The 27,315-nt window shown below is 43.4% G+C and overlaps 1 protein-coding gene across 1 annotated transcript in view; it reads right to left on the minus strand.

The window, feature by feature from the left end:
• Window positions 1-26,984, minus strand: part of PGPEP1L (pyroglutamyl-peptidase I like) — a 40,329-nt gene extending 13,345 nt beyond the window's left edge. Inside the window, 2 exon segments of the mRNA XM_064375816.1 lie at window positions 26,653-26,707; window positions 26,815-26,984. Coding sequence (XP_064231886.1) covers window positions 26,653-26,707; window positions 26,815-26,984 — 225 coding nt within the window.
• Between the last annotated feature and the right edge of the window lie 331 nt (window positions 26,985-27,315).

The following is a 27,315-nucleotide window of genomic DNA, read 5'->3' on the forward strand; positions in this document are numbered from 1 at the left end:
GAATCAACAAACCTTTAGCTAGACTAAGAAAAAAAAGAGAAGACCCAAACACATAAAATTTGAGATGAAAAAAGAGACATTACAATCGATACCACAGAAATACAAAGGATCATCAGACATATAATGAACAACTATAAATCAACAAGTTGGAAAGCATAGAAGAAATGGGCTGGGCAAAGTGGCTCATGCCTATAATCCTAGCATAATCCTAGCACTTTGGGATGCCAAGGTGGGCAGATATCTTGAACCTAAGAGTTCAAGACCAGGACAACATGGCAAAACCCTGTCTGTACTAAAAAAAAATAATAATAATAATAATAATACAAAAATTAGCTTGGCATGTGGTGCATGCCTGTAATCCTAACTACTCAGGAGGCTGAGGTAGGAGGAGTGCTTGACATCATGCCACTGCACTCCAGCCTGGGTGACAGAGCAAGACCGTGTCTCAAAAAAAAAAAAAAAAAAAAAAAGAAGAAGAACAAATAAATTTCTGGACACATACAACCTACCAAGATTGAACCATGAAGAAATAAAAAACCTAAACAGACCGGTAATGAGTAACAGCTTGAATCAGTAATAAAAAGTCTCCCATCAAAGAAAAGCCCAGAACCTGATGGCTTCACTGCTGAATTCTACCAAACATTTAATGAACTGATAGCAATTCTACTCAACTATTCTAAAAAATTAATAAGGGGTTTGGCATGGTGGCTCAAGCCTGTAATCCCAGTACTTTGGGAGGCCGAGGCAGGTGGATTATGAGGTCAGGCATTCGAGTCCAGCCTGGCCAACACAGTGAAACCCCATCTCTACTAAAAATACAAAAAATTAGCCGGGGATGGTGGCATGTGCCTGTAATTCCAGCTACTCAGGAGGTGGAGGCAGGAGAATCGCTTGAACCTGGGAGGTGGAGGTTGCAGTGAGCCAAGATCACACCACTGGACTCCAGTCTGGGTGACAGAGCGAAGACTCCGTCTCAAATAAATAAATATGTACAATTATTATGTGTTAAGAAAAATTGAAAAGAAAAGATACACGGTGAGATAAGTCAGACTGAAAAAAAAAGACAAATGTTGTGTGATTCCACTTATATGAAATACCTAGAATAGTCAAATTCTTAGAGAAAGAAAATATAATAATGATTACCAGATGTTGGGGCAAGGAAGGCATGGAGGGTTATTGTTAATGAATACAGAGTATTAGTGTGGGACGATGAAAAGTTCTAGATGTGAGAGTAATGATAGTTGTACAACAATGTAAATGTACTTAATGCCACTTATACACTTAAAAGGGTTCAAATGGCAAATTTAATGTTATCTATCAATGTTATATATATTTTATCACAATTTTAAAAAAAAGTTACAGCTTTCACCATCACCCTCCCCCACCAACATTTTTTAACCTGACTAAAAGTTTGCTCTGAAGGAAGACTAAATTCAAGTCCTTTAACCCAGGCTAACATTCCCCAGGGATAATAATTAAGTTGGGATTTTAACTAAGCCTACTCTTTTCCATATCTGAAAGCCTTCTAGAGTTCTATGGATTCACAGGCTAAGTCATTTTCTCAGATCACGGCAATACGATCTGAAGCATAACAGTATTTGAGCTGCTGGTTTGCTGCAAATGTCTCAGGATTTGAGGTGTCCTGAAGAGAAGTCATTTTGGATGACAATTATTCCCATATAAATGCTATATTGCAACCCAGAACAGTCAACACATAGATGTGTTTCTAGGAAGAAAAGAGGCAAGGAGGGGCAGTGGCAACTCCAGAATTTTCTGGTGGCTGAGGCCTGAGCATGGCCAGTTGGTTGGAAGAGGGAATGGTCTTGGTAAGGGAAACTCATGAGTAGATTATGTTGATTTGCTGCATCTTGGACACATTAGTAAATATATGAAAATTTTTGTAAAAATAATAAATTTTTGGCCAGGTGTGGTGGTTCATGCCTGTAATCCCAGCACCTAGGGAGGCTGCAGTGGGCGGATCATGAGGTGAGGAGTTCAAGACCAGCCTGGCAAGCATGGTGAAATCCTGTCTCTACTAAAAATACAAAAATTAGCTGGGCATGGTGGGCGTGTGCCTGTAATCCCAGCTACTCAGACGGCTGAGGCAGGAGAATTGCTTGAATCGGGACCTGGGAGTCAGAGGTTTGAGTGAGCCGAGATCGCGCTACTGCATTCCAGCCTGGGCTACAGAGTGAGGCTCCATCTCCAAACAAACAACAACAACAAAAGTTTTTACAGCCCTCCCAAGGCTGGGTTGGCAGCCGAGCACAGGCGGCAGGAGGGCAATAAGAAATAAAAATAAAAATAAATTTTTGCCGGGCGCGGTGGCTCACGCCTATAATCCCAGCACTTTGGGAGGCCAAGGCGGGTGGATCACGAGGTCAAGAGATCGAGACCATCCTGGTCAACATGGTGAAACCCCGTCTCTACTAAAAATACAAAAATTAGCTGGGCATGGTGGCGCACACCTGTAATCCCAGCTGCTCAGGAGGCTGAGGCAGGAGAATTGCTTGAACCCAGGAGGTGGAGGTTGCGGTGAGCCGAGATCACGCCACTGCGCTCCAGTCTGGGTAACAACAGCGAAACTCTGTCTCCAAAAAAAAAAAAAAAAAAAAAAAAGATAAATAAAATAAAATAAATTTTTACAGATTATTATATTTCACTGAATGATCACAGCAACCTTTCAAGTTAAGAAGAAAAGAAAGAAGGAGGACCTGGTCAACTTGGGCCTCATGCTCCTCACCTGTATAATGGGCACAACAATACTGTATCCACCATAAGGATTATTAGGACCCCAGAATGGTCAAGTAAAATGGCAAAAAAAAAAAAAAAAAAAAAAGAGGTCTGGTCTGTAGTGACTTTGGTAAGAGTAGTTTGAGTATAGAACCAGGCCTGGAGGCCAGGCCATGGTAAATAAATTTAAAAATTAATAGGAATGGTTTCTTTCTCTCCTTTTATTTTTTTTTCTTGATCAATCAAAGTTTATCAATTTTATTAATTTTCTCAAAATACGAACTTTTGGTTTTTGGTTTAATTTTTATTATATTTCTGCTACTTCATTGATTTCTGCTTTAATCTTTACTATTAACTTTCTTCTCCTTAGTTTGAGTTTAATTTGTTCTTCTTTAATTTCTTAAAATAGAAATCAAGGTCACTGATTTGATAACTTTTGTCTTTTATAATATTGTTTACTGCTATAAATTTCCCTCTAAGTTCTGCTTTAGCAGCATGCCACAATATGTCATATGTTGTTTTAACTTTCATGCATTTCAAATGCTAATTTCCATTTTATGTCTCCTTCAAACCATGGCTTATTTAGAAGTATCATGTTTGGTTTTCAAATATTTAGGAAATTTCCAGATGTCTGTTATTGATTTCTAATTAAAATCCATTGTGACCAGAAAACATACTTTGTGTGACTTGAATCCTTTTGCATTTATTCAGACCTGTTTTATGGCCCAGGGTATAGTCTAACTTGGCAAATGCTCCATATGCACTTAGGAGTTTGTGTTCTGTGTTGGGTGGAGGGTTCCGTGAATGTCAGTGATGTCTGGTAGGTTGGTAGTGTCATTCAAGTCTACCGTATCCTTTTCCGTCTTTTTATTCTGTCCATTATTGAGAGGGGTATTGAAATGATTGAGTATAACTGTGAATTTATCTATTCTCCTTGCAGTTCTATTCGTTTTTGTTGCATGTATTTTAGAAGCACTGTTATTAGGAGCATGAAGGTTTGGATGTATTATGTCTTCTTTATTTATTGACCATGGTTCACTGAATGCTTAATATCTAATTGCTATGTGACTTTCTGACTCCACATTGTGAGCTCTGAAACACAGCTACCCAGGGAGGTAAAGGTCAGGAATAATCTTACAATTGGGCAAAAGATAGGGTGAGCCCAGCTGGCTGTTGGCTGAGGGCTGCTGCCCAAAATGCATCTTGTAGCTCTCCAACCATTTCCCCATCTCTAGGGGATCCAGTGCCTGAAATTTCACCTCCAGAGATCTTTTTGGTTCATTAGCCCCTGTCTAGATAGTTTTGCAAATGTCTGCAAGAGAGGAAACACAGGAGCACACATGCTTCCCTGCTGAGTGAAGGTGCAGCGTAGAAGCACTGGGGCCCAGAGTGGAACCCGAAACTGGGAGAGGCAGTTTCCAAGGCTGGCCCCAAGGCTGTTCTGAGGTGTGGGGTAATCATCTGTGATTACAGATGTCAGTGTAGCGTCCAGGGACCTGATCAATGGCATCTCAAACTAGCTCACAGCCTGCAGGCCTAGGCAGGCGTGCTGGATTTTGGAATCCTAGGTGTGGCATTCCTAATGTAATGCTGACGTTTTCAAGAGTTGTACCACAGGAGTGGATATGACGGTGGAGATGAAAAGGTTTGACCAGTAGCCTTCCCTTTTTTATGTTTCTTCCCCAAAAAAACTGTTTAGAATGAAAAAGAACTAAGATTTGTCTTTTGAATCCCAGTCCAAATTAGACATTCTGCTGCCCTAAGTAACCTGCCTGATTTCCAGGGCCCCACTTATTTGTCCCCTTTTCTCTGGCATTAGGCTGTGTGTGTTGCAAGATATATAATCGTGATCTGCCTGCCTTGGCATCCCAACGTGCTGGGATTACAGGCGTGAGCCACCACACCCGGCCACAGGATTTATTTTTTATCACATTTATAGCAGCACAAATATAGCCCTAATGCCCTCAAGAGTCTGGTCTGGATTCTGTGAAACAAGATAAACAGGTCAGAGTGTTTTCCATGCTGAAAGAGTGGGTAACCCAGGACAGACGTGATGGATTTCATCAAGTCTAAGTCCCAGAGATGAAATATCAAGCATTTTTGTAGGAACCAGCAAGACAGTAAAAGCTCAACTATGACAAAGCCTAAGATGTAGCTGACTGTGAGATTCATCTGATTTCAGGATGCCAAAATTAAAACAAAAACAAAAAACACCTGGCTCTTTGCATCAATAAAATACGGTAGGCGATGGGAACAAGAATAGAAGGACATGCACACAGAAACACAGCACAGACTTCTATATAAAAGTAGTGTGGTTATTTAATAAGTGCCCAACAATTTGCAATGCAGAAACGTGGAACCAGCCCAAATTCCCATCAGTTCCCATCAATCAATGAGTGGATAAAGAAACTAACCACTCATTGATTCATCTCATATATATATATATATATATATATATTCCATCATATATATTCCATATATATATATTAATTCATTTCTTTTTATGGCTGAGCAGTATTCTATCTCATATATATATTCCATATATATGTTATATATGTAATATATGTTCATTTCTTTTATACATATATATTATATATGTATATGTATTTATACATATATATTATATATACGTAATATATATATGTAATATATATTCATTTCTTTTTATGGCTGAGCAGTATTCCATCATATATATATATATATGTAATATATATTCATTTCTTTTATACATATATATGTATATGTATTTATATATATGTATATGTATTTATATATATGTATATGTATTTATACATATATATGTAATATATATTCATTTCTTTTTATGGCTAAGCAGTATTCCATCATATATATATATATAACATATATATTGAATTAATGGCATTTGCAGCAACCTGGATGGGATTGGAGACATGAATTAATGGCATTTGCAGCAACCTAGATGGGATTGGAGACCATTATTCTAAGAGAAGTAACTCGGGAGAGGATAACCAAACACTGTTCATAAGTGGAGGCTAAGCAATGAGGTCACAAAGGCATAAGAATGATACAATGGACTCTGGGGACTCGAGGGGAACGGGTGAGAAGCGGGTGAAGGATGAAAGACTACAAATCGGGTTCAGTGCATACTGCCTGGGTGACAGTGCACCAAAATCTCACATATCACCACTAAAGAAGTTATGTAACCAAATGCCACCTGTTCCCCCAAAACTTAAGGAAATAAAGATAAATAAATAAATGAAAACTGCCCAACTTAGTCTAACTTTCTTTTTCTTTTTTTTTCAGATGGAGTCTTGCTCTCTTGCCAGGCTGGAGTGCAGTGGTGCTATCTCAGTTCACTGCAACCTCTGTCTCCCAGGTTCAAGTGACTCTCTTGCCTCAGCCTCCAGAGCGGCTGGGACTACAGGTGTGCATCAGCACGCCCAGCTAATTTTTGTATTTTTAGTAGAGACGGGGTTCCACCATGTTGGCCAGGATGGTCTCAATCTCTTGACCTTGTGATCTGCCTGCCTTGGCCTCTCAAAGTGCTAGGATTACAGGTGTGAGCCACCGCGCCTGGCCTAGTCTAACTTTCAATACAGCTAAACACACAGCTATAAAAAACAAAGTGTGGACTCATGCCATTTCCCTTGGAGCAGAGGAACCTGAATGACCAGGGTGGCATTGTCCCAAGATAGTAAAGGGAGGAAGGAAGAGGGCAAGGTTCCCGGAGGAGACAGACAAAAGGAAACAAGCCATAGCCCAAAATCTGAGAAACATCCTTGAGTCCATCCTGATCTAAAGAAACGACTACATAAATAAGCAAACAAGTAAGTGGGTCGGGGAGGAAGAGTCAGCTCTCTCACACACTTGCACTCCCAGTAACTGATACAGGTCCTCTGCCCTGAAGTGGAGCGGAACTCCCCACTCGAGTGTGGGCTGTGTAGTTACTTCCTTCCAAAGAGTACGGGATAAAAGTAGGGACAAAGAGTAACTGTAAGGCAGCCAGGCACGGTGGCGCACGCCTATAACCCCAGCACTTAAAGAGTAACTGTACGGCAGCCAGGCATGGTGGCGCACGCCTGTAACCCCAGCACTTAAAGAGTAACTGTACGGCAGCCAGGCATGGTGGCGCACGCCTGTAACCCCAGCACTTAAAGAGTAACTGTACGGCAGCCAGGCATGGTGGCGCACGCCTGTAACCCCAGCACTTTGGGAGGCTGAGGTGGATGGATCTCTTGAGGTCAGTTTGAGACCAGCCTGGCCAACATAGTGAAACCCCATCGCTACCAAAAATACAAAAATTAGCCAGGCATGGTGGCACGTGCCTGTAGTCTCAGCTACTCAGGAGACTGAGACAGGGGAATTGCTTGACCCTGGCGGGCAGAGCTTGCAGTAAGCGGAGATCACTCCACTGCACTCCAGCCTGGGCGATAGAGAGAGACTCTGAAAGGAAAAAAAAAAAAAAAGTAACTGTATGGTAGAGAGGCCTGACAAACACTCCCTCCGCCCAGTGAGATCAAGGTCATCATGGACAGTGCTAAGTCATGATGATACTGTGTGCCCTGGATCCGGGGATGAGAATGACACTTTACCTGTCTTCCTACCCCAACCTCAGTCTGATCATGAGAAAAGCAGAAGAATCCCAATTGAGGAACCAACTATAAATCCCTGGCTAGACTCTTCGAAACTGTCAAGGTCATCAAAAACTAGGAAAGTCTGAGAAATGGCCACAGCCAAGACAAGGCTAAGGAGACTTCAGGACTTACGAATGTGGGGTTCTGGGTGAGATTCTGGGACAGAAAAGAGGCATTAGAGGAAACCCGAATAAACTATGGACTTTATTTAATAATAATATATTCATACAGGTTCTGTCACTGTGACAAATATACCATACTAACGTACGAGGTTAGTAATGGGAAAAATTGAGTACTATATACTCTGTGCTCTCTTCACTATTTTTCTGTACATCTAAATGTCTTTTTAAATAAAAAGCTTATTTAAAAAAATAGCTGGGCACGGTGGCTCAAGCCTGTAATCCCAGCACTTTGGGAGGCCGAGGCGGGTGGATCACGAGGTCAAGAGATCGAGACCATCCTGGTCAGCACGGTGAAACCCTGTCTCTACTAATACAAAAAAAATTAGCTGGGCATGGTGATGCGTGCCTGTAATCCCAGCTACTCAAGAGGCTGAGGCAGGAGAATTGCCTGAACCCAGGAGGCGGAGGTTGCGGTGAGCCGAGATCGTGCCATTGCACTCCAGCCTGGGTAACAAGAGCGAAACTCCGTCTCAAAAAAATAAAAAATAAACAGGAAACAAGCTGGAGAGGCTGCTCTGTTGAGCGCCCTGGAAGGGGCTGAGGACTCTAGACTTGCTAGAGGGCCTTGTAGGAGGTAGGGGGACCCAGAATAACACCTGGGAAAGACGCAGGGGTCATTCTGAAAGATCTATCATCTTGGTCTGGATTTTCTGGCTTGTTATCCCATCAATGTGGGAATGGATTTGAGGTTTAGCTAGAACTAAACATATGACTCACTTATCTGTGAAGAGCAATCTCTTCTCCAAATAAGCAGAATAAATACGTGTCCTTGAGTGTTTACTAAGAGGATGGTGTGTGTGTGAAGAGGTCTGTGAAGCCACAGAAGACACTCTCCATGCTCGCGGACCGTGGAGTCTCCTCCACCGAAGTGTGGGTTCCATCTGTGCTCACCTCGATCCTCGGGAGCTCCCTGCAGTCCTCTTGTGCAGGCGGCTGGGGCTATAAGAGCAAGCCTTCTGCTTAGGGCATAGGCTCTTTGTAATTGGCTCACACAGTCTCCAGATTCTTGTGTCATTTCAACGTGCGAATGCAAGGACAGTCCTATATCATGCTGTTCCGAGGCCAGCATGAACTGTCTATCACCACTTGGTTAATTCTCTTCCCACTGACACGGTGGGCTCATTACAGTCACCAGACTGAAGAAAGGAGTGTAAGACATCAAGGGAAAGTGCGTTTGGGTTATCCAACCGCAGAGGCCAATGTTCAGACAACCCATTGAAGTGGCTGCCCAGGACATAGTTGGTGCTGAACTAGTTACTATCACAGGTGGGGTCTCTGTAAACTAGAGACATCTGAGGTCTCCCTTCCTCCTTACTTTGGTTATTTTTTAATTTTTTGAGACACAGTTTTGCTCTTGTTGCCCAGGCTGGAGTGCAGTAGTGCGATCTTGGTTCACTGCAACTCCGCCTCCTGGGTTCAAGTGATTCTCCTGCCTCAGCCTCCTGAGTAGCTAGGATCACAGTCATGTGTCACCACATCCAGCTAATTCTGTACTTTTAGTAGAGATGGGGTTTTTCCATGTTGGTCAAGCTGGTCTCGAACTCCTGACCTCAGGTGATCTGCCCGCCTCGGCCTCCCAAATTGCTGGGATTACAGTTGTGAGCCACTGCGCCTGATCCACTTTCGTTATTTTTATCTGAAGCTTTTTTTTTTTTTTGAGACAAAGTCTTGCTCTGTCACCCAAGCCGGAGTACAGTGGCATGATCTTGACTCACTGCAACCTCCACCTCCCCGGGTCCAAGCAATTCTCGTGCCTCAGCCTCCTGAGTAGCTAGGATTATAGGCACCCACCACCATGCCCAGCTGATTTTTGTGTTTTTAGTAGAGACGGGGTTTCATTGTGTTGGCCAGGCTGGTCTGGAACTCCTGGCCTCAAGTGATCTACCCGCCTCAGCCTCCCAAAGTGCTGGGATTACAGGCGTGAGCCACCATGCCCAGCCTGAGGCTTTCTCATTTTAATCAAGAAAACAAAACAAACCCACTCTGGACTAGTTGGAAAAATGTCTGTCATATATGTTTATATTCACCAAGGTTGGAAAAAGGTTTTGTCCTGGGATTTGGTGGGAAGAATAAAGGTCCTCTTGGGAAAGAAAATAAAGAAGAATCAAAAGAAACAATATTCTTTTAATCGGAAAGGTTTGCAGTTATTTGCCTACCCCTGAACAGGACTCAGCTTTCATCCTAAAGCACTGTTCAGCTTGGAAATTCTACAGACATGCGGAGTCTACAGACATGTTAGTGGAGGACCTGGAGTGACCCAGGATAGCTCACACCTATAATCCACTTTGGGAGGCCAAGGTGGGCAAATCACCAAAGTCCAATCTGTCTTTATTCAGATATAATTCACCTCCCATACAATTATCCCATTATAGTCTGCAATTCAGGCCAGGCGCGGTGGCTCACACCTGTAATCCCAGCACTTTGGGAGGCTGAGGTGGGTGGATCACCTGAGGTCAGGAGTTTGAGACTAGCCAACATGGTGAAACGCCATCTCTACTAAAAACATAAAAATTAGCCAGGCATGGTGGTGCATGCCTGTAATCCCAGCTACCTGGGAGGCTGAGGCAGGAGAATCTCTTGAACCTGGGAGGCACAAGTTGCAGTGAGCCAAGACTGTGCCACTGCACTCCAGCCTGGGCAAGAGCTAAACTGTGTCTTAATAAATAAATAAAATAAATAAATAAATAAATGTCTACAACTCAGTGGTTTTTAGCGGATGCACAGAGTTATGTAACCATCACGACAATCAATTTTAGAATCTATCACTCCAAAAGGAACCCAATATTCATTAACTGTCATTCCCCATTTCCCCACCACCATCCTCCTCTTTACCTACCCTAGAAAACCATTAATCCTCTTTTTGTCTCAATAGATTTGCTTAATCTGGACAATCATATAAGTGAAATCTTACAATATGCAGTCTTCTGTGACTGGTGCATTTCATTTACCATAATTCTAACTTGCCTTTTAAATCATGTGTGTAATTTTTCACCTCAACAACTATGTTTTAAATTTCTATAAGTTTCATTACTCTCCTTTTCAATTTACCTGATCTTTCGATAGTCTCTTTTTGCTTACTTTTGTGATGCTATTTTTAAATATTTCACATGTAGTTATGCTATTTTCTGATCATTCTTGTAGCTGAAGTCCTCGAGCTTCTAAATCTGCTTCTACTGATTCTTACTTATGGTAGTTTGCTTCTCTGTATACTTGGTGATCTTTAATTGGAATTTGTGAAAAATCGGAGGTTTTAATTCAAGAGAAATTGCATAAGCTTCTGCAGGAGTCAGGGTGCTTGAGACCACAAGGTCCCTTATCAAGGGCCTGACTTAAAGAAAGAGCCCCCTTGCTGCTCACAATGCTGATCATGGAATTCACCCTCACTTGTGTATGTGTGCTAACCACTTGCTCACCTCAGCCTGAAGCTCTTGGTATGCGTGTATGTGTGTATGTACGTCTAGGTGTATAGCCACACGTGTATATCTGGGTGTATGTGTGTGCATATGTATATGTATGTGTGTGCACGTATGTAAATGTGTGTGTGCATGTTGTATATGTATATATGTATGCACATGTGTATGCCTCTGTGTGTGCATGTTGTATATGTATTTATGTGTGTGTATGCATGTGTGGATATGTGTTTGGTCCTCAGAGGTAACCCTTACCTTTTGCTTGCCCAGCCATGCACAGAAGCTCTTTCTTACCTAGTAATATCTACCTTATCTGTGAACACCAAATTCTGATCCTGTTTGCCTGCAACTGAGAACCTTGACTCATGGAATAGCCTTTTGGTAAGAGAAGAATTATATCTGTCAGCATTGGCAGTATGCCCCACCTGGTTCTAAGGGGTTTACATGTGTTAACTCCCTTAATCATCACACCTTCCCATTTCACAGATGAGAAAACTGAGCCATGGAAAAGCTGGGTGACTTGTCTTGGGTCTCACAGCTTGCAACTGTTGGAGCTGGGAGGTAAAACCAGGAAACCTGTCTCTTTTCCAGTCTCATGACTGCAAAAAGAAATGGAAGGGTTCAGGATCATCCAGGATTTGGCAGAAAAGGTCCTATTTTTTGAAGAACTGGCTGCAGACACACAGGAGCCCATGAAAGCCCCAAGCTGGCCTTTCTAGTATGTTGTGTGCAGCAGTGAGGCTTGGCAGTGGCTCTAGAATTCCCTCAGCTTTTTCCTGGTTGAAAGAAATCTAAATTCTAACTCAAGAGTTGAGAGTTTCCCTGACTGGGTGTATGCTGACAGCCTAGAAAACCGATGCTACGGCTGCTGCAAATGCATGGTGCAGTGGTTTTGCTGTAGTTTCAGCTTGACCAAGAAACTCAGCATAGACTCAAGACCCCACCTTAATCCAACGGAGGCATGAAATTGACCAAGTGTGAATGAGCAGCTGGCGGTGTGTCACCTGAGTGACAGCTGTGCGGGGACAGACAGCAGACAAGTGTCCCAAGGAGGAGAGGCGGTTCCCTCCTCATGACCTGCCTGAGGCTGTGCTTTCTCCTAATTGCCTACTTTCTTACAAATAAATGTGTTGTTTATGACAATAAACATTTATTAAGTGCTTACTCTGTGGCCAGGTGCTAAAATAGCTGCTTGTACAAAGTGGCTTTGCATTACCTACTTATCTCTTTGGATCCTCAGAACCCTGCAAGCTCTGCTGTACGATTCCCTCATTTCATGAATGAGGAAACTGAGGCTGGGGGAAATGACTTTCCCCGACCCCACAGCCAGAAGGGGCATAGACAACAGAATCCTAGCTGTAGGCCAGCGAACCTACTCTGGAGACACTCCCCATCCCTCCCAGGAGTGTCCCTTTAGGCTCCTTTTTTTTTTGAGATGGCATTTTACTCTTGTTGCCCAGGCTGGAGTGCAATGGCACAATCTCGGCTCATGGCAATCTCTGCCTCCCAGGATCAAGTGATTCTCCTGCCTCGGCCTCCCGAGTAGCTGGGATTACATGCATGCACCACCACACTCAGCTAATTTTGTATTTTTCGTAGGGATGGGGTTTCTCCATGTTGGTCAGGCTGGTCTTGAACTCCGACCTCAGGTGATCCAACCACCTCAGCTTCCCAAAGTGCTGGGGTCACAGGTGTGAGCCACCATGCCTGACCTAGGCTTTCTTTACTTCAGAGGCAGGAGGGGCTCCTGGAGGCAGACAAGTCACAACCCAAGGGCCAAAGACCAGCTATTCTCCCAGGCTCCATACACTTGTTTTTCCTTCTGCCCTGTGGATCTGGTTACCGAGGGCCTGCACGCTGGGGGTTTCTCAGCAGCCACAGAAGAACCTTGCTGGGCACTGAGCTCCTGGATCTTGAGCTGCAGGGTTTTTACCTTCACTGCTTCCCAGCTGGAATTCACCAAGTGCTGCTGGAAGGGCCCAAAACGTGAAACCAAACATGCCCAGGTTTGCCCAAGCCAGAACTTGGGACTAGGGCCTCTACTCCTGGGCTCTCGAGCACCAGGCTCCATCTCATGAGACTCTCTTCCTGCTCCTCAGATGATCTTGGGCCCTAGAGATCTTTGCACATCCCTCTTCCCATGGAGGCTGCAACAGTGCCAGTCTGGGAGCATTCTCAGCATCCTCACATGTGAGGCATTGTGGAGGAGCAAAGAAAGAACAAGGAGCTGACCCACTGCCAAGCTTTGATGGCTTAAGAACATGTGTGCACACGTGTCTTGAATAAAAGGCATGGTTTGTAGAGAACCCTGGAAGAGACCACATGAATATGCCCAATTGTTGGTTGACCTAGGTGCAAAAGCAGTTTCAATGGAAGAGGGATAGGTCCATCAACAAATGGTGTTAGAACAGTTAGACACCAATAGACAAAACAACGAACCCTTCAACCTAAGCCTCACCCCTTATACAAAACTTAACCCACATGAATAATGGACTTAAATCTGAAATGCAAAAGTAGCTGGGCATGGTGGCTCACACCTGTAATCCTAGCACTGTGGGCCAAGGTGGGTGCATCACCTGAGGTCAGTAGTTTGAGACCAGCCTGGACAATATGGCAAAACCCCATCTCTACTAAATATACAAAAATTAGATGAGTGTAGTGGCAGGCACCTATAATCCCAGCTACTAGGGAGGCTGAGGCAGGAGAATCACTTGAACCTGGGGGGCGGAGGTTGCAGTGAGCCAAGATCACACCACTTCATTCCAGCTGGGTGAAAGAGCAAAACTGTTTCCAAAAAAAAAAAAGCAAAACTATAAAACCTTTTGTTTTTTGAGATGTAGTCTCACTCTGTCTCCCATGCTGTAGTGCAGTGGCGCAATCTTGGCTCACTGCAACCTCTGCCTCCTGAGTTTAAGCAATTCTCTGTCTCAGCCTCCCAAGTAGCTGGGATTACAGGTGCATGCCACCACGCCCGACTAATTTTTTGTATTTTTAGTAGAGATGGGGTTTCACCATCTTGGCCAGGCTGGTCTTGAACTCCTGACCTTGTGATCCACTTGCCTTGGCCTCCCAAAGTGTTCAGATTACAGGTGTGAGCCACTATGCCTGGCCAAAACTATAAAACTTCTTTTGGTGGGGAAGGAGAAAACCTTAGGATCTAAGGCTAGGCAAAGAGTTCTTAGACTTGACACCAAAAGCAGGGTGCATAATAGGAATAATTTACAAACTGGATTCCATCAAAATTAAAAACTTTTGCTCTGTGAAAGACCCTGTTAAGAAGAGGAAGAGATAAGTCACAGATGGAGAAAACAGTTGCAAATCATGTATGTCACTGAGGCATTGTACATAAAATATGTAAAGAACTCTTGAAACTCAAACAGTCCAATTAGCAGATGGGCAAACCATATGAAGAGACATATCATCGATGAGGATATACAGATGGCAAATTAGCACATGAAAAGATGTTCAACATCATTAGCTATCACAGAAATACAAATTAAAATCTGGATGAGATGTCACTACACACTTATTAAAATGGCTAAAACAAAAATACTGATAACACCAAATGTTGACAAGGATGAAGAGAAACTAGGTCACTCACACATTGCCAGTGGGAATATAAAATGGTACTGTCAGCTGGGTATGGTGGCTCACACCTGTAATCCCTGCAATTTGGGAGGCTGAGGTGGGTGGATCACGAGGTCAGGAGATCCAGACCATCCTGGCTAACATGGTGAAACCCTGTCTCTACTAAAAATACAACAAATTAGCCAGGCGTGGTGGTAGGTGCCTGTAATCCCATCTACTTGGGAGGCTGAGGCAGGAGAATCACTTGAACTCAGGAGGCAGAGGTTGCAGTGAGCAGGGATCACGCCACTGCACTCTAGCCTAGGGAATAAAAGCAAAATTCTGTCTCCAAGGGATCACAACTCCTCAACAACACGGGAACACAACAACTGAAAAAGACTGTGATGAACTGACAGAAACAGGCTTCAGAAGGTGGATAACAACAAACCTTTCTGAGCTAAAGGAACATGTTCTAACTCAATGCAAAGAACCCAAAAACTTGAAAAAAGTTTAGACGAAATGCTAACTAGAATAACTAGCTGAGAGAAGAACATAAACGACTTGATGGAGTTGAAAAACACAGCACAAGAACTACTTGAAGCAAACACAAGTTTTAATAGCTGAATCAATCAAGCAGAGAAGAAAGGACATCAGAGATTGAAGATCAACTCAATGAAATAAAAAGAGAAGGCAAGACAAGAGAAAAAAGTGAAATCAACAAAGTCTCCAAGAAATATGGGATTATGTGAAAAGACCTAATCTACGCTTGATTGGTGTACCTGAATATGATGGGGAGAATGAATCCAAGCTGAAAAACACACTCCAGGATATTATCCAGGATAACTTCCCAAGCCTAGCAAGGCAGTTCAACATTCAAATCCAAGAAATACAGAGAACTCCACAAAGATATTCCTCAAGAAGAGCAACCCCAAGGCACATAATTGTCAGATTCACCAGAGTTGAAATGAAGGAAAAAATGCTAAGGGCAGCCAGAGAGAAAGGTCAGGTCACCCACAGAGGGAAGCCAATCAGGCTCACAGCAGATCTCTCGGCAGAAACCCTACAAGCCAGAAGAGAGTGGGGGCCAATATTCAACATCCTTAAAGAAAAGAACTTTCAACCCAGAATCTCATATCCAGCCAAACTAAGCTTCATAAGTGAAGGAGAAATAAAATCCTTTATGGACAAGCAATTACTGAGAGATTTCGTCACCACCAGACCTGCCCTACAGAGCTCCTGAAAGAAACACTAAGCATGGAAAGGAACAAGTATCAGCCACTGCAAAAGCACGCAAAATGGCAAAGACCAAAAACGCAATGAAGAAAATGAGTCAACTAACAGGCAAGAAAACCAGTCAGTAACAAAATGGCAGGATCAAATTCACACATAACAATATTAGCATTGAATGTAAACAGCCTTAACACCCTAATCAAAAGACACAGACTGGTAAACTGGATTAAAAAGTCAAGACCCATCGGTGTGCTGTATTCAGGAAACCCATCTCACATACAAAGACACACACAGACTCAAAATAAAGGGATGGAAGATTTACCAAGCAAATGGAGAACAAAAAAAAGCAAGGGTTGCAATCCTAGTCTCTGATAAAACGGACTTCAAACCAACAAAGATCAAAAAAGACAAAGGAGGGCATTACATAATGGTAAAAGGATCAATCCAACAAGAAGAGCTAACTATCCTAAATATATATGTACCCAACACAGGAGCACCCAGATACATAAAGCAAGTTCTTAACGACTTAAAACAAGATTTAGACTCCCACATAATAACAGTGGGAGACTTCAACACTCCACTGTCAATATTAGATCAACGAGACAGAAAATTAACAAGGACATCCAGAACTTGAATACAGAGCTGGACCAAGTGGACCTAATAGACATGTACAGAACGCTCCACCCTAAATCCACAGAATACACATTTTTCTCAACACCACATCACACTTACTGTAAAATTGACCACATAATTCGAAGTAAATCCCTCCTCAACAAATGCAAAAGAATGGAAATCCTAACAGTCTATGAGACCACAGTGCAATCAGATTAGAACTCAGGATTAAGAAACACACTCAAATCCGCACAACCACTTGGAAACTGAACAACTTGCTTCTGAGTGTCGACTGGATAAACAATGAAATGAAGGCAGAAATAAAGATGTTCTTTGAAACCAATCAGAATGAAGACACAAATTACCAAAATCTCTGGGACACCTTTAAAGCAGTGTCGAGAGGGAAATTTATAGCAATAAATGCCCACATGAGAAACAAGGAAAGATCTAAAATTGACACCCTAACATCAAAATTGAAAGAGCTAGAGGAGGAAGATTAAAAAAAAAAAAATCTCAAAAGCTAGCAGAAGATAAGAAATAACTAAGATTAGAGATGAACTGAAGGAGATAGAGACACAAAAAACCCTTCAAAAAAATCTGTAAATCCAGGAGCTGGTTTTTTGAAAAGATCAACAAAATAGACTGCTAGCCAGAGTAATAAAAAAGAAAAGAAGAATCAAATAGATGAAATTTTAAAAAGATAAACGGAATATCACCACTAATCCCACAGAAATAAAAACTACCATCAGAGATTACTACAAACAGCTTTATGCACATAAACCAGTAAACCAGGAAGAAATGGATAAATTCCTGGACACTTGTACTCTACCAAGACTAAACCAGGAGGAAGTTGAAACCCTGAATAGACCAATAACAAGGGCTGAGGTTGAGGCAGCAATCAATAGCCTACCAACGAAAAAAGTTCAGGTCCAGACAGGTTCACAGCCAAATTCTACCAGACATACAAAGAGGAGCTGATTCCATTCCTTCTGAAACTATCAAACAATACAAAAAGAGGGAATCCTCCCTAACTCATTTTATGAGACCACATCATCCTGATACCAAAACCAGGCAGAGACTCAAGTAAAAAAGAAAACTTCAGGCCAATATCCATGATGAACAGAGATGCAGAAATCTTCAATAAAATTACTGGCAAACTGAATGCAACAGCACATCAAAAAGCTTATTCATCACGATCAAGTATGCTTCATCCCGGGGATGCAAAGCAGGTTCAGCATACACAAGTCCATAAATGTAATCCATCACATAAATGGAACCATAGACAAAAACTACATGATTATCTCAATAGATACAGAGAAGGCTTTCGACAAAATTCAACAGCGCTTCATGCTAAAAACTCTCAATAAACTAGGTACTGACGGGATGTATCATAAAATGATAAAAGCTATTTATGACAAACTTACAGTCAATGTCATACTGAGCGGAAATAGCTGGAAGAATTCCCTTTGAAATCAGGCACTAGACAAGGATGCCCTCTCTCACCACTCGTATTCAATATAGTATTGGAAGTTCTAGCCAGAGCAGTCAGGCAAGAAAAATAAAGGGTATTCAATTAGGAAAGGAGGAAGTCAAACTGTCTCTATTTGCAGACGACATGATTGTATATTTAGAAGACCCCATCGTTTCAGCCCAAAATCTTCTCAAACTGATAAGCAATTTCAGCAAAGTCTCAGGATACAAAATTAATGTGCAGAAATCACAAGCATTCCTATATACCAATAACAGACAAACAGAAAGCCAAATCAAGAGCAAATTCCCATTCACAACTGCTACAAAGAGAATAAAATACCTAGGAATACAACTAACAAAGGATGTAAAGGATCTCTTCAAGGAGAACTACAAACCACTGCTCAACGAAATAAGAGAGGACACAAACAGATGGAAAAACATTCCATGCTTATGGTTAGGAAGAATCAATATCATGAAAATGGCTATACAGCCCAAAGTAATTTATAGATTTAATGCTATCCTCATCAAGCTACCAATGACCTTCTTCACAGAACTGGAAAAAACCACTTTAAACTTCATATGGAAACACAAGAGAGCCCACATAGCCAAGACAATTCTAAGCAAAAAGAACAAAGCCAGAGGCATTATACTGCCAGACTTCAAACTATACTACAATGCTACAGTAATCAAAACAGCATGGTACTGGTACCAAAACAGAGACATAGACTAATGGAACAGAACAGAGGCCTCAGAAGCAACACCACACATCTACAACCATCTGATCTTTGACAGACCTGACAAAAACAAGCAATGGGGAAAGGACTCCATGTTTAACAAATGGTGTTGGGAAAACTGGCTAGCCATGTGCAGAAAGCAGAAACTGGACCCCTTCCTGTCACTTTACACTAAAATTAACTCCAGATGGATTAAAGATTTAAACATAAAACCTAATACCATAAAAACACTAGAAGAAAACCTAGGCAAAACCATCCAGGACATAGGCATAGGCAAGGCATTCATGACTGAAACACCATAAGCAATGGCAACAAAAGACAAAACAGACAAATGGGACCTAATTCAACTCCAGAGCTTCTGTACAGCAAAAGAAACCATCATTAGAGTGAACCGGCAACCAGCAGAATGGGAAAAAATTTTTGCAGTCTACCCATCTGACAAAGGGCTAATATCCAGAATCTACAAAGAACTAAAAGAGATATACAAGAAAAAAACAAACAACCTCATTCAAAAGTGGGTAAAGGATATGAACAGACACTTTTCAAAAGAAGACATATATGAGGCCAACAAACACATGAAAAAATGCTTATCATCACTGGTCATTAGAGAAATGCAAATCAAAACTACATTGAGATACCATCTCATGCCAGTTAGAATAGCGAACATTAAAAAATCTGGAGACAACAGATGCTGGAGAGGATGTGGAGAAATAGGAACACTCTTACACAGTTGCTGGGAGTGTAAATTAGTTCAACCATCATGGAAGACAGTGTGGCAATTTCTCAAGGATCTAGAAATAGAAATTCCATTTGACTCAGCAATCCCATTACTGGGTATATACCCAAAGAACTATAAATCGTTCTACTATAAAGACCCATGAACATGTATGTTCACTGCAGCCCTGTGTACAATAGCAAAGACCTGGAACCAACCCAACTGCCCATCAATGACAGACTGGACAAAGAAAACATGGCATATATACACCACGGAATACTACACAGCCATTAAAAACAATGAATTCGTGTCCTTTGTAGGGACTTGGATGAATCTGGAAACCATCATTCTCAGCAAACTGGCACAAGAACAGAAAACCAAACACCACATGTTCTCACTCATAGGCAGGTGTTGAACAATGAGAACACGTGGACTCAGTGAAGGGAGCATCACACACTGGGGACAGTTTGTAGAGGGGGGGTTGGGGAGGGACAGCGGGGGGGTGGGGAGGGATAACATGGGGAGAAATGCCGGATATGGTCAAAAGGGGAACAGAGGCAGCAAACCACCTGGTTATGTATGCACCTATGCAACAACCCTGCATGACCTGCACATGTACCCCAGAACCTAAAGTAAAATAAATAAATAAAAAGAAAAAGAAGAAAACATTTCTAGACTATTTTAAAAATAAATGGTACTGTTGCTCTGGGAAATAGTTTGACAGTTTTTTTTTTAATTGAAAGTGGATTTATCAGCATTTGCATTCCTGGACATTTATCTCAAAGAAATGAAAACTTATTTTCATACAGAAGTACATACAAAAATGTTCGTAGAAGCTTTATTTGTAATACATCAAAGCTGGAAACTACCAAAATGTTCTCCAGTGGGTTAACAAACAAGTCATGGTTCGCCCATCTCATGGAATACTATTCAGCAGTGAAAAAAAATAGAAACATCATAATGTCCATCAACTGATGAATGGCAAACAAAATGTAGTATAATCCATACAATGAAATAGTATGTCAATAAAAAGGAATGAATTACTGATACATGCTACCACATGGATCAACCTTGAAAACACACTGAGTGAAAGGAGCCAGATGCAAAGGACCACATGTAAAATGATTGCATTTACATGAAATGTCAGACTAGACAAATCTATAGGGACAGAAAGTACATTAGTGGTTGCCAAGGGCTGGGTTATGTGTTGTGGGGGGACATGAGTGGTGACAGCTAAGGGGTATGGGGTTTCTTTTTGGGGTATTGAAAATGTTCTAAAATTGATGGTAGTGATGAACCTGTAACTCTGATTATACGAAGAGCCACTGAATTGTACACTTTAAATGAGTAAATTGTATAGCACATGGATTACATCTCAATGAAGTAGTTTAAACAATTTTTTTAATGAAGGGACTACTGATACACACAACTTGGATGAACCTTAAAGAAATTATGCCAAGCAAAAAAGAACCAGTCTCAAAGGACATATGCTGTATGATTTCATTTATATAATATTTGTGTTTTTTCTTTCTTTTTGCTTGTTTGCTTTTTGAGACAGAGTCTCACCCTGTCGCCCAGGCTGGAGTGCAGTGGTGTGACCTCAGCTCACTGCAACCTCCGCCTTCAAGGTCCAAGCAATCCTCCTGCCTCAGCCTTCTGAGTAGCTGAGATTACAGGTGCCCACCAGGCCCAGCTAATTTTTGTACTTTTAGTAGAGAATTAGCCAACATGGTTTCACCATGTTGGCCAGGCTGGTCTTGAAATCCTTATCTCAAGTGATCCACTCACCTTGGCCTCCCAAAGTGCTGGGATTACAGGCATAAACCACTGCACCTGGCCCTATTTTTATTTATTTTGAGACAGGATCTAACTCTGTCACTCAGGCCAGAGTGCAATGGCATGATTACAGCTCAATGCAGTTTCCACCTCCTGAGCTCAAGTGATCCTTCCACTTTAGCCTCCCAAGTGGCTGGGACCACAGTTGCATGCCACTGTGTCTAGTTAATTTTTTGTATTTTTGCCACATTGCCCAGGCTGGCCTCGAACTCCTGGTCTCTCAGCCATCTCAACCTCCCAAGGTGCTGGGATTGCAGGTGTGAGTCACTGTGCCTGGCCTATACAAAATATTTGTAAAATAAAATAATTATACAGATGGAGAACAGATTAATGGTTGCCAGGTATCTGAGATGGGAGGAAGGGGGTGTATGCAGCTATAAAGAGCTAGGACCAGTGAGCTCTGTGGTGATGGTACGGCTAGGTATGTTGATTGCTGTGGTGGTTATATGAAGCTACACATGGGCTGAAACTACACACACACACACACACACACACACACACACACACACTGCATGCACATACAAATTTTGAATTATACCAATGTCAATATCCTGGCTTTTATATTGAAAATGTTAATATGCCAATATCAGGAGAGGCTGAGAAAGGGGTACAGGTGACCTCTCTGTACACTTCTTTGCAAATTCCTATGAATATTTATTTCAATATAAAAAGTTAAAAAAACCTGTGTAGCCTCCTGTGTGGGAGACCAGCCAGTGCCAGATATGCCTGTGATAGAGCTGGGTGCTCAATTAAGTGGGCAGCAGATACAAGATGAATTCTCCAACTCAGCTTTCTCCTGGAGCACAGCTGAGGTTAGTTCCATCTCTCTGAATCCTGTGACATAGTTGTCAACTCATTCAAATTCTTAGATGAGGAAAGGGCTGTGATTAAATATCAGTCTCTGAAAACCCAGCTCCCTGGACCTCGGGCCTTTAGAATAGGAACAAGTTCTGGAGAGAAACTTGAATTATGCCTTTGCAATTCCTGAATATCTGGGTCTGGAACCATAAACAGGGTTGGCTCACAAGGGGTAAAATCTTTCTCAGGGAATAAAAAAGTTTTGGACAGTATGTCCCAAAAAGCTCATGGTGTCCTTTAATTTAACCAAATCCTTTAGAATAAGTAAGACTTTAGCTGCCCCAGGAACAGCCGGCAAAGAAAAAGAAAAAAAAAAAAAAAAAAGGGCAGTTAGGCTGGGCGTGGTGGCACACGCCTGTAATCCCAGCATTTTGGGAGGCTCAGGCGGGCAGACCACGAGGTCAGAAGACTGAGACTATCCTGGCTAACATGGTGAAACCCCATCTCTACTAAAAATACAAAAAATTCACCAGGCGTGGTGGCATGCACCTGTAGTCCCAGCTACTCAGGAGGCTGAGGTAAGAGAACTGCTTGAACCCAGAAGGTGGAAGTTGCAGTGAGCCAAGACTGTGCCACTCCACTCCAGCCTGGGCAACAGATCGAGACTCCGTCTCAGAAAAAAAAAAAAAAAAAAAAAGGCAATTATAGAAGTAATGAGATTAAGAAAAAAAAGCAAGACAGTTATAGAAAGGAATGATATTAAGAAAAAAAAAGCACTGAGCAGCCAGGTATCTCCTGGGATGATAAAAATGCAGCAACACACACAGAAATCACATTCTGCTTTAGAATCATGTTTATATCCACAAATATGACATCTCTTATCTGTTTTAAATTAGAAAAATGACTCTGCAAGTGAAGGTTTGAAGTTCTTGTGTTGCAGGGTTGAACCTCACTTTAAACTTGGTCGGCCCCCCAGTGGAACTTGCAAAAGGAGCTGGAGAAATCTCTTGGAAGGGAGAGAGGCCCGTGGGAGGGATGCATGTTTTCTCACGCTTATTGATATTGTTGGTGTCAGTCTGAACACCTTAATCTTGAAGCAATTTGTCAAAAGCCTGGTTCTCCCACCATCTGTCTACGTGCCAATTGTCTTGGCAAATTTACACACGAAGCAAATCCAATTAAATGAAGAGACTGCCCTTGGCAGCTCAAAGCATTTGTAACAGAGGAAGGCCACACTCTGGAATCCAGCAGGCATTCCCAATTCGAGGCTGATTATCAGGTACTTCATCAAACAATCTCCACCTTGCCAGCAAACCACAGGCTGACAAGGCAAAGGCAGGGGTCAGTGTGATTCTAAGATGGTGCCTCAATATTCATATTTCATTCATGACAAGCATTGCATGTATTAGGAGTACAGTTTCCTTAGGAATTCAAGAGTAATTTGAACCATTCAATCTCCAGAACCAAAATAAAACACAGAAGAGAAAGGAAGACAAAAAGTTTCCCAAAGAACTTTGTTTCTCAGGTCGATGTGAGTTTGAATTATAGTCTGAAAAGATTAAGCGACGCAACTTTCAATTTTCCATTCATCCAGGAAACCCTGTCTCTTCCTCCAACACAATTCAGAAAACTTAAAACTGGCCAAATGTGCCAGGCGTGGTGGCTCACACCTATAATCCCAGCACTCTGGGAGGCTGAGGTGGGTGGATCACAAGGTCAAGAGATCGAGACCAGGTCAACATGGTGAAACCCCGTCTCTACTAAAAATACAAAAATTAGCTGGGCATGGTGGCGCGTGCCTGTAGTCCCAGCTACTTGGAAGGCTAAGGCAGGAGAATTGCTTGAACCCAGGAGGCGGAGGCTGCGGTGAGCTGAGATCGCGCCTTTGCACTCCAGCCTGGGTAACAAGAGCGAAACTCCGTCTCAAAAACAAAACAAAACAAAAAAAAAACTGGCCAAATGTGTCTAACTAAAAATGAAGGCTGGGCACGATGGCTCATGCCTGTAATCCCAGCATTTGGGGAGGCCAAGGCAGGAGGATCACTTCAGCCTGGGAGTTAGAGACCAGTCTGGGGAATATAGGACAACCCTGTTTCTACTAAAAAATAAAATAGTGGGGTTTGGTGATGAGTACCCGTTGTCTCAGCTATTCGAGAGGCTGAAGAGGGAGGATTACTTAAGCCCAGGAGCTTGAGGCTGCAGTGAGCTATGACTGAGCCACTGCACTCCAGCCTGGACAACAGAGGGAGACTGTCTCAGAAAAATGAAAAATATAAAAATAAAAATAAAGAGCTTTGTGAAGACCAGGGCCCCAGGGACCGCCTGGGATGCTGTCTTGGTGAGGTACATGTGGCCAGGGGTGATTTTAGATATTCTGGTGTTTGCAGGAGCGAGCAGCCATTATTCCTTCCAAGTTGACCTTCTGGGGTTCAGGGTCTCCAGCTAGTGGCTCTCAGGGGGTGTCAGAGCTCCTTGAGAAATGAAAGCGCTCATTCTGGGAGTGGGGACTGTGTGTTCCTTTGCGGGTGGCCGTTATAGATGGGCTTTCCAAGCCTTGTGAGGGCCCTGTGGTTTCTCTGCCCACAGATTCCTCTTCCTTGCTGTGAGCCTGCACTCCCCAAGGGATACCTCACGTGCCCTGGGCCCCACTCAGGGAAAGCAGGTATCAGCCTCAGTTTCCTCCCTGCTGTGTTCAAGAACCTGGTCTGAGCCTAAGTCACCAGTGGCACCTTTGTGTATGCCACTCAAGAGTTATTTGAAGCCAATGAGCCATAGGCACAGAAATGCCTATGTTCTGTGACTGTTTATTAATAGGGCATGGCAGGAAGTTCGTCTCCATCTGGGATTACTAGCACTACCGGTTGCCACTCAGTTTTCCCCTCAGGGAACTGTTTAAGACCCAGGATCAGGCCAGTGTGCATCCCAGGGGCAAGCTAAAAGCAGCAACAAATGTCAGATCTCCATATGCAAGCCTGGAGCCTGAAAGTCTGAAGTCCTGCTTGCCTTGGGCTGATGTCTCCCACCCCCTGCCTGAGTTCGCCATTGTCCCTGATCGCCCATCGGAGGAGCTTCCCCGACAAGCCCCTCACCCAACGCTGCCATCTTAACTGTTTTATAATAATGTAAATACCTCTCACCCAACCCTGCCATTGTAACTGAACTTGTGGTCATGTATACTCCTTGCCCCTACCCCCCACCACTGTAACTGAACTTACTCTGCAACATCCCCGCCCCCCAAAAAACCACCCAAACCTATAAAATCAACTCCTATCCCACTGCCCTTTGCTAATGCCCTTTTCAGCCTTAGCCCACCTGCACCCAGGTGAATAAACAGACGTGTTGCTCACACAAAACCTGTTTGGAAGGTCTCTTCATTCAAAGCGCGAATTTTTCAACATTTGGTGCCGGAAACCTGGGACGAGGCAACTCCTACTGGAAACCAAACTCCTGTCCCTGTTCTTGTGCTCCCTCCATGAAGAGATGTACCCACCGACCTGGGGTCATGAGACCAGCCCACAGACGCACACCACTGGCTGTTTTGGTAAGCAGTTTCTTTTCTGCTTTCCCATCCTTTTGTCTTTTCCTTTCCATTTCCTTCCTTTTGGTTTCCTCCTTTTTCCACCGCAAAGACAAGGAAAATCAGGTAGACCAAGTTCATCCATGAGGTTCATGATCGGAAAAATCCTACGTAGGTTACGGATCCGGGAACCCAGGTTTCCCCAGGGGTTGGACTGTCATGGAGACGTTCACCCTAGTCACTCACCCACCAGGCTCACGGCGGATATTGGTGGCAGGTCAACGTAGAGGATGCTCTTTGACCGCTCACCAATGATGAGGTTCAACCCAGGCTCAACTAGGGACGCCTGTTGAGCGGCTGGGTTGTGTGCCTGTTCTCCTTGTCTCTGCTGCCTTTCCAGAACCTTGGGCAATCGTCCGTCCTCTGTCCCTCCCTTCTCTCTGCCGGCCTGTGTTCTAAAGAACCTCAAGCCTCTTCAACTGTCTCCTGACCTAAAACCCAAACGTCTCATCTTCTTCTGTAACATTGCATGGCCACAATACAAGTTAAACAATGCCTCCAATTGGCCAAAAAATGGCACTTTCAACCTCTGTTTTACAAAATTTAGACAATTTTTGTCGCAACGCAGGTAAATGGTCTGAAATTCCCTAAGTCCAGGCATTTTTTACACACCAATCCCTCCCTAATCTCTACTCCTTCTCTTCCCTTCCGTCTGCCCCTCCTTCCTCTGCCTGTAAGTCAAAATCCTCCTTGTCCATCAACCCTTCTGACCTTTCTCCCCACCTGTCCAAACCAGGCCCTAATCCAGGACCTAACCCCACCCCCTAGAGCCTTCCTCCTCCTTCCTCTGCCCACAACCCACCTCCTTATGCCCCTCCTGTCACCTCCCCACCTCATACGTGGCCCAGCTTACAGTTTAGTCCTGCGGCTACCTCCTTTGCCCCTCAACAATTCCCCCTTCCAGAGGTGACTGGAGCCAAAGGCACAGTTAGGGCGTACAGACCTTTTCCTTTATCCAATCTTTCCAAATTGGCCACCGGTTAGGTTGATAATATGCATTTTATCAACCCCAACATTACGAAAAGGTACAGAAATTAAAATCCGGTCCTCAAACCCCACAACAGGAATGAAGCAACCTCACCTTCAAGGTGTTCATTAATAGGGAAAGCATCTCAGAACTACAGAGGCTTGCCTCTTCCATAAGACAAACCCCAGCCACACCACCGGCTCACAAAGACTTCAAAGCGCCCAGACTGCAGCGTGTCAAGCCGCTCCGCCAGGACCTTGCTTCAAGTGTCAGAAACCTGGCCACTGGGCCAAGAAATGCCCGCAGCTCGGGATTTCTCCTAAGCACTGTCCCATCTGTGCGGGGTCCCCATAGAACATCAACTCACGTTGCTGCTCCCAGAGCTCCTGAAGCTCCAATCCTCGACTTGGCGGGTAAAGACGAACGCTGCCCGAGCATCTCGGAAGCCCCCCGAACCATCACGGACGCCAAACTTCGGGTAACTCTTACAGTGGAGGGTAAGTCCATCCCCTTCTTAATCAGCACGGAGGCACCCATTCCATGCTGCCTTCTTTTCAAGGACCTGTCTCCTTGGCTTCCATAACTGTGGTGGGAATTGACGGCAAGGCCTCCAGGCCTCTCAAAACTCCCCGCGTCTGGTGTCAAATTAGGCCAGCACTCCTCTCCACATTCTTTCCTAATCATCCCCACGTGTCCAGTCCCCTGTTAGGCCGGGATATCCTAGCGAAATTGTCTGCCTCCGTGACTATTCCTGGGCTACAGCCACGCCTCATTGCTGCCCTCCTCCCCAAACCTGTACCTCCCTCAATAGCTCCCCTTATGTCCCCAACCTTAACCCTGGGGTGTAAAACACCGCATTCCCATCCAT

This window comes from Aotus nancymaae, unplaced genomic scaffold (genome assembly GCF_030222135.1).
Source record: "Aotus nancymaae isolate 86718 unplaced genomic scaffold, 86718_ANA_hifiasm-v0.15.2.pri h1tg000014l, whole genome shotgun sequence".
NCBI classification, from domain to species: Eukaryota; Metazoa; Chordata; class Mammalia; order Primates; family Aotidae; genus Aotus; species Aotus nancymaae.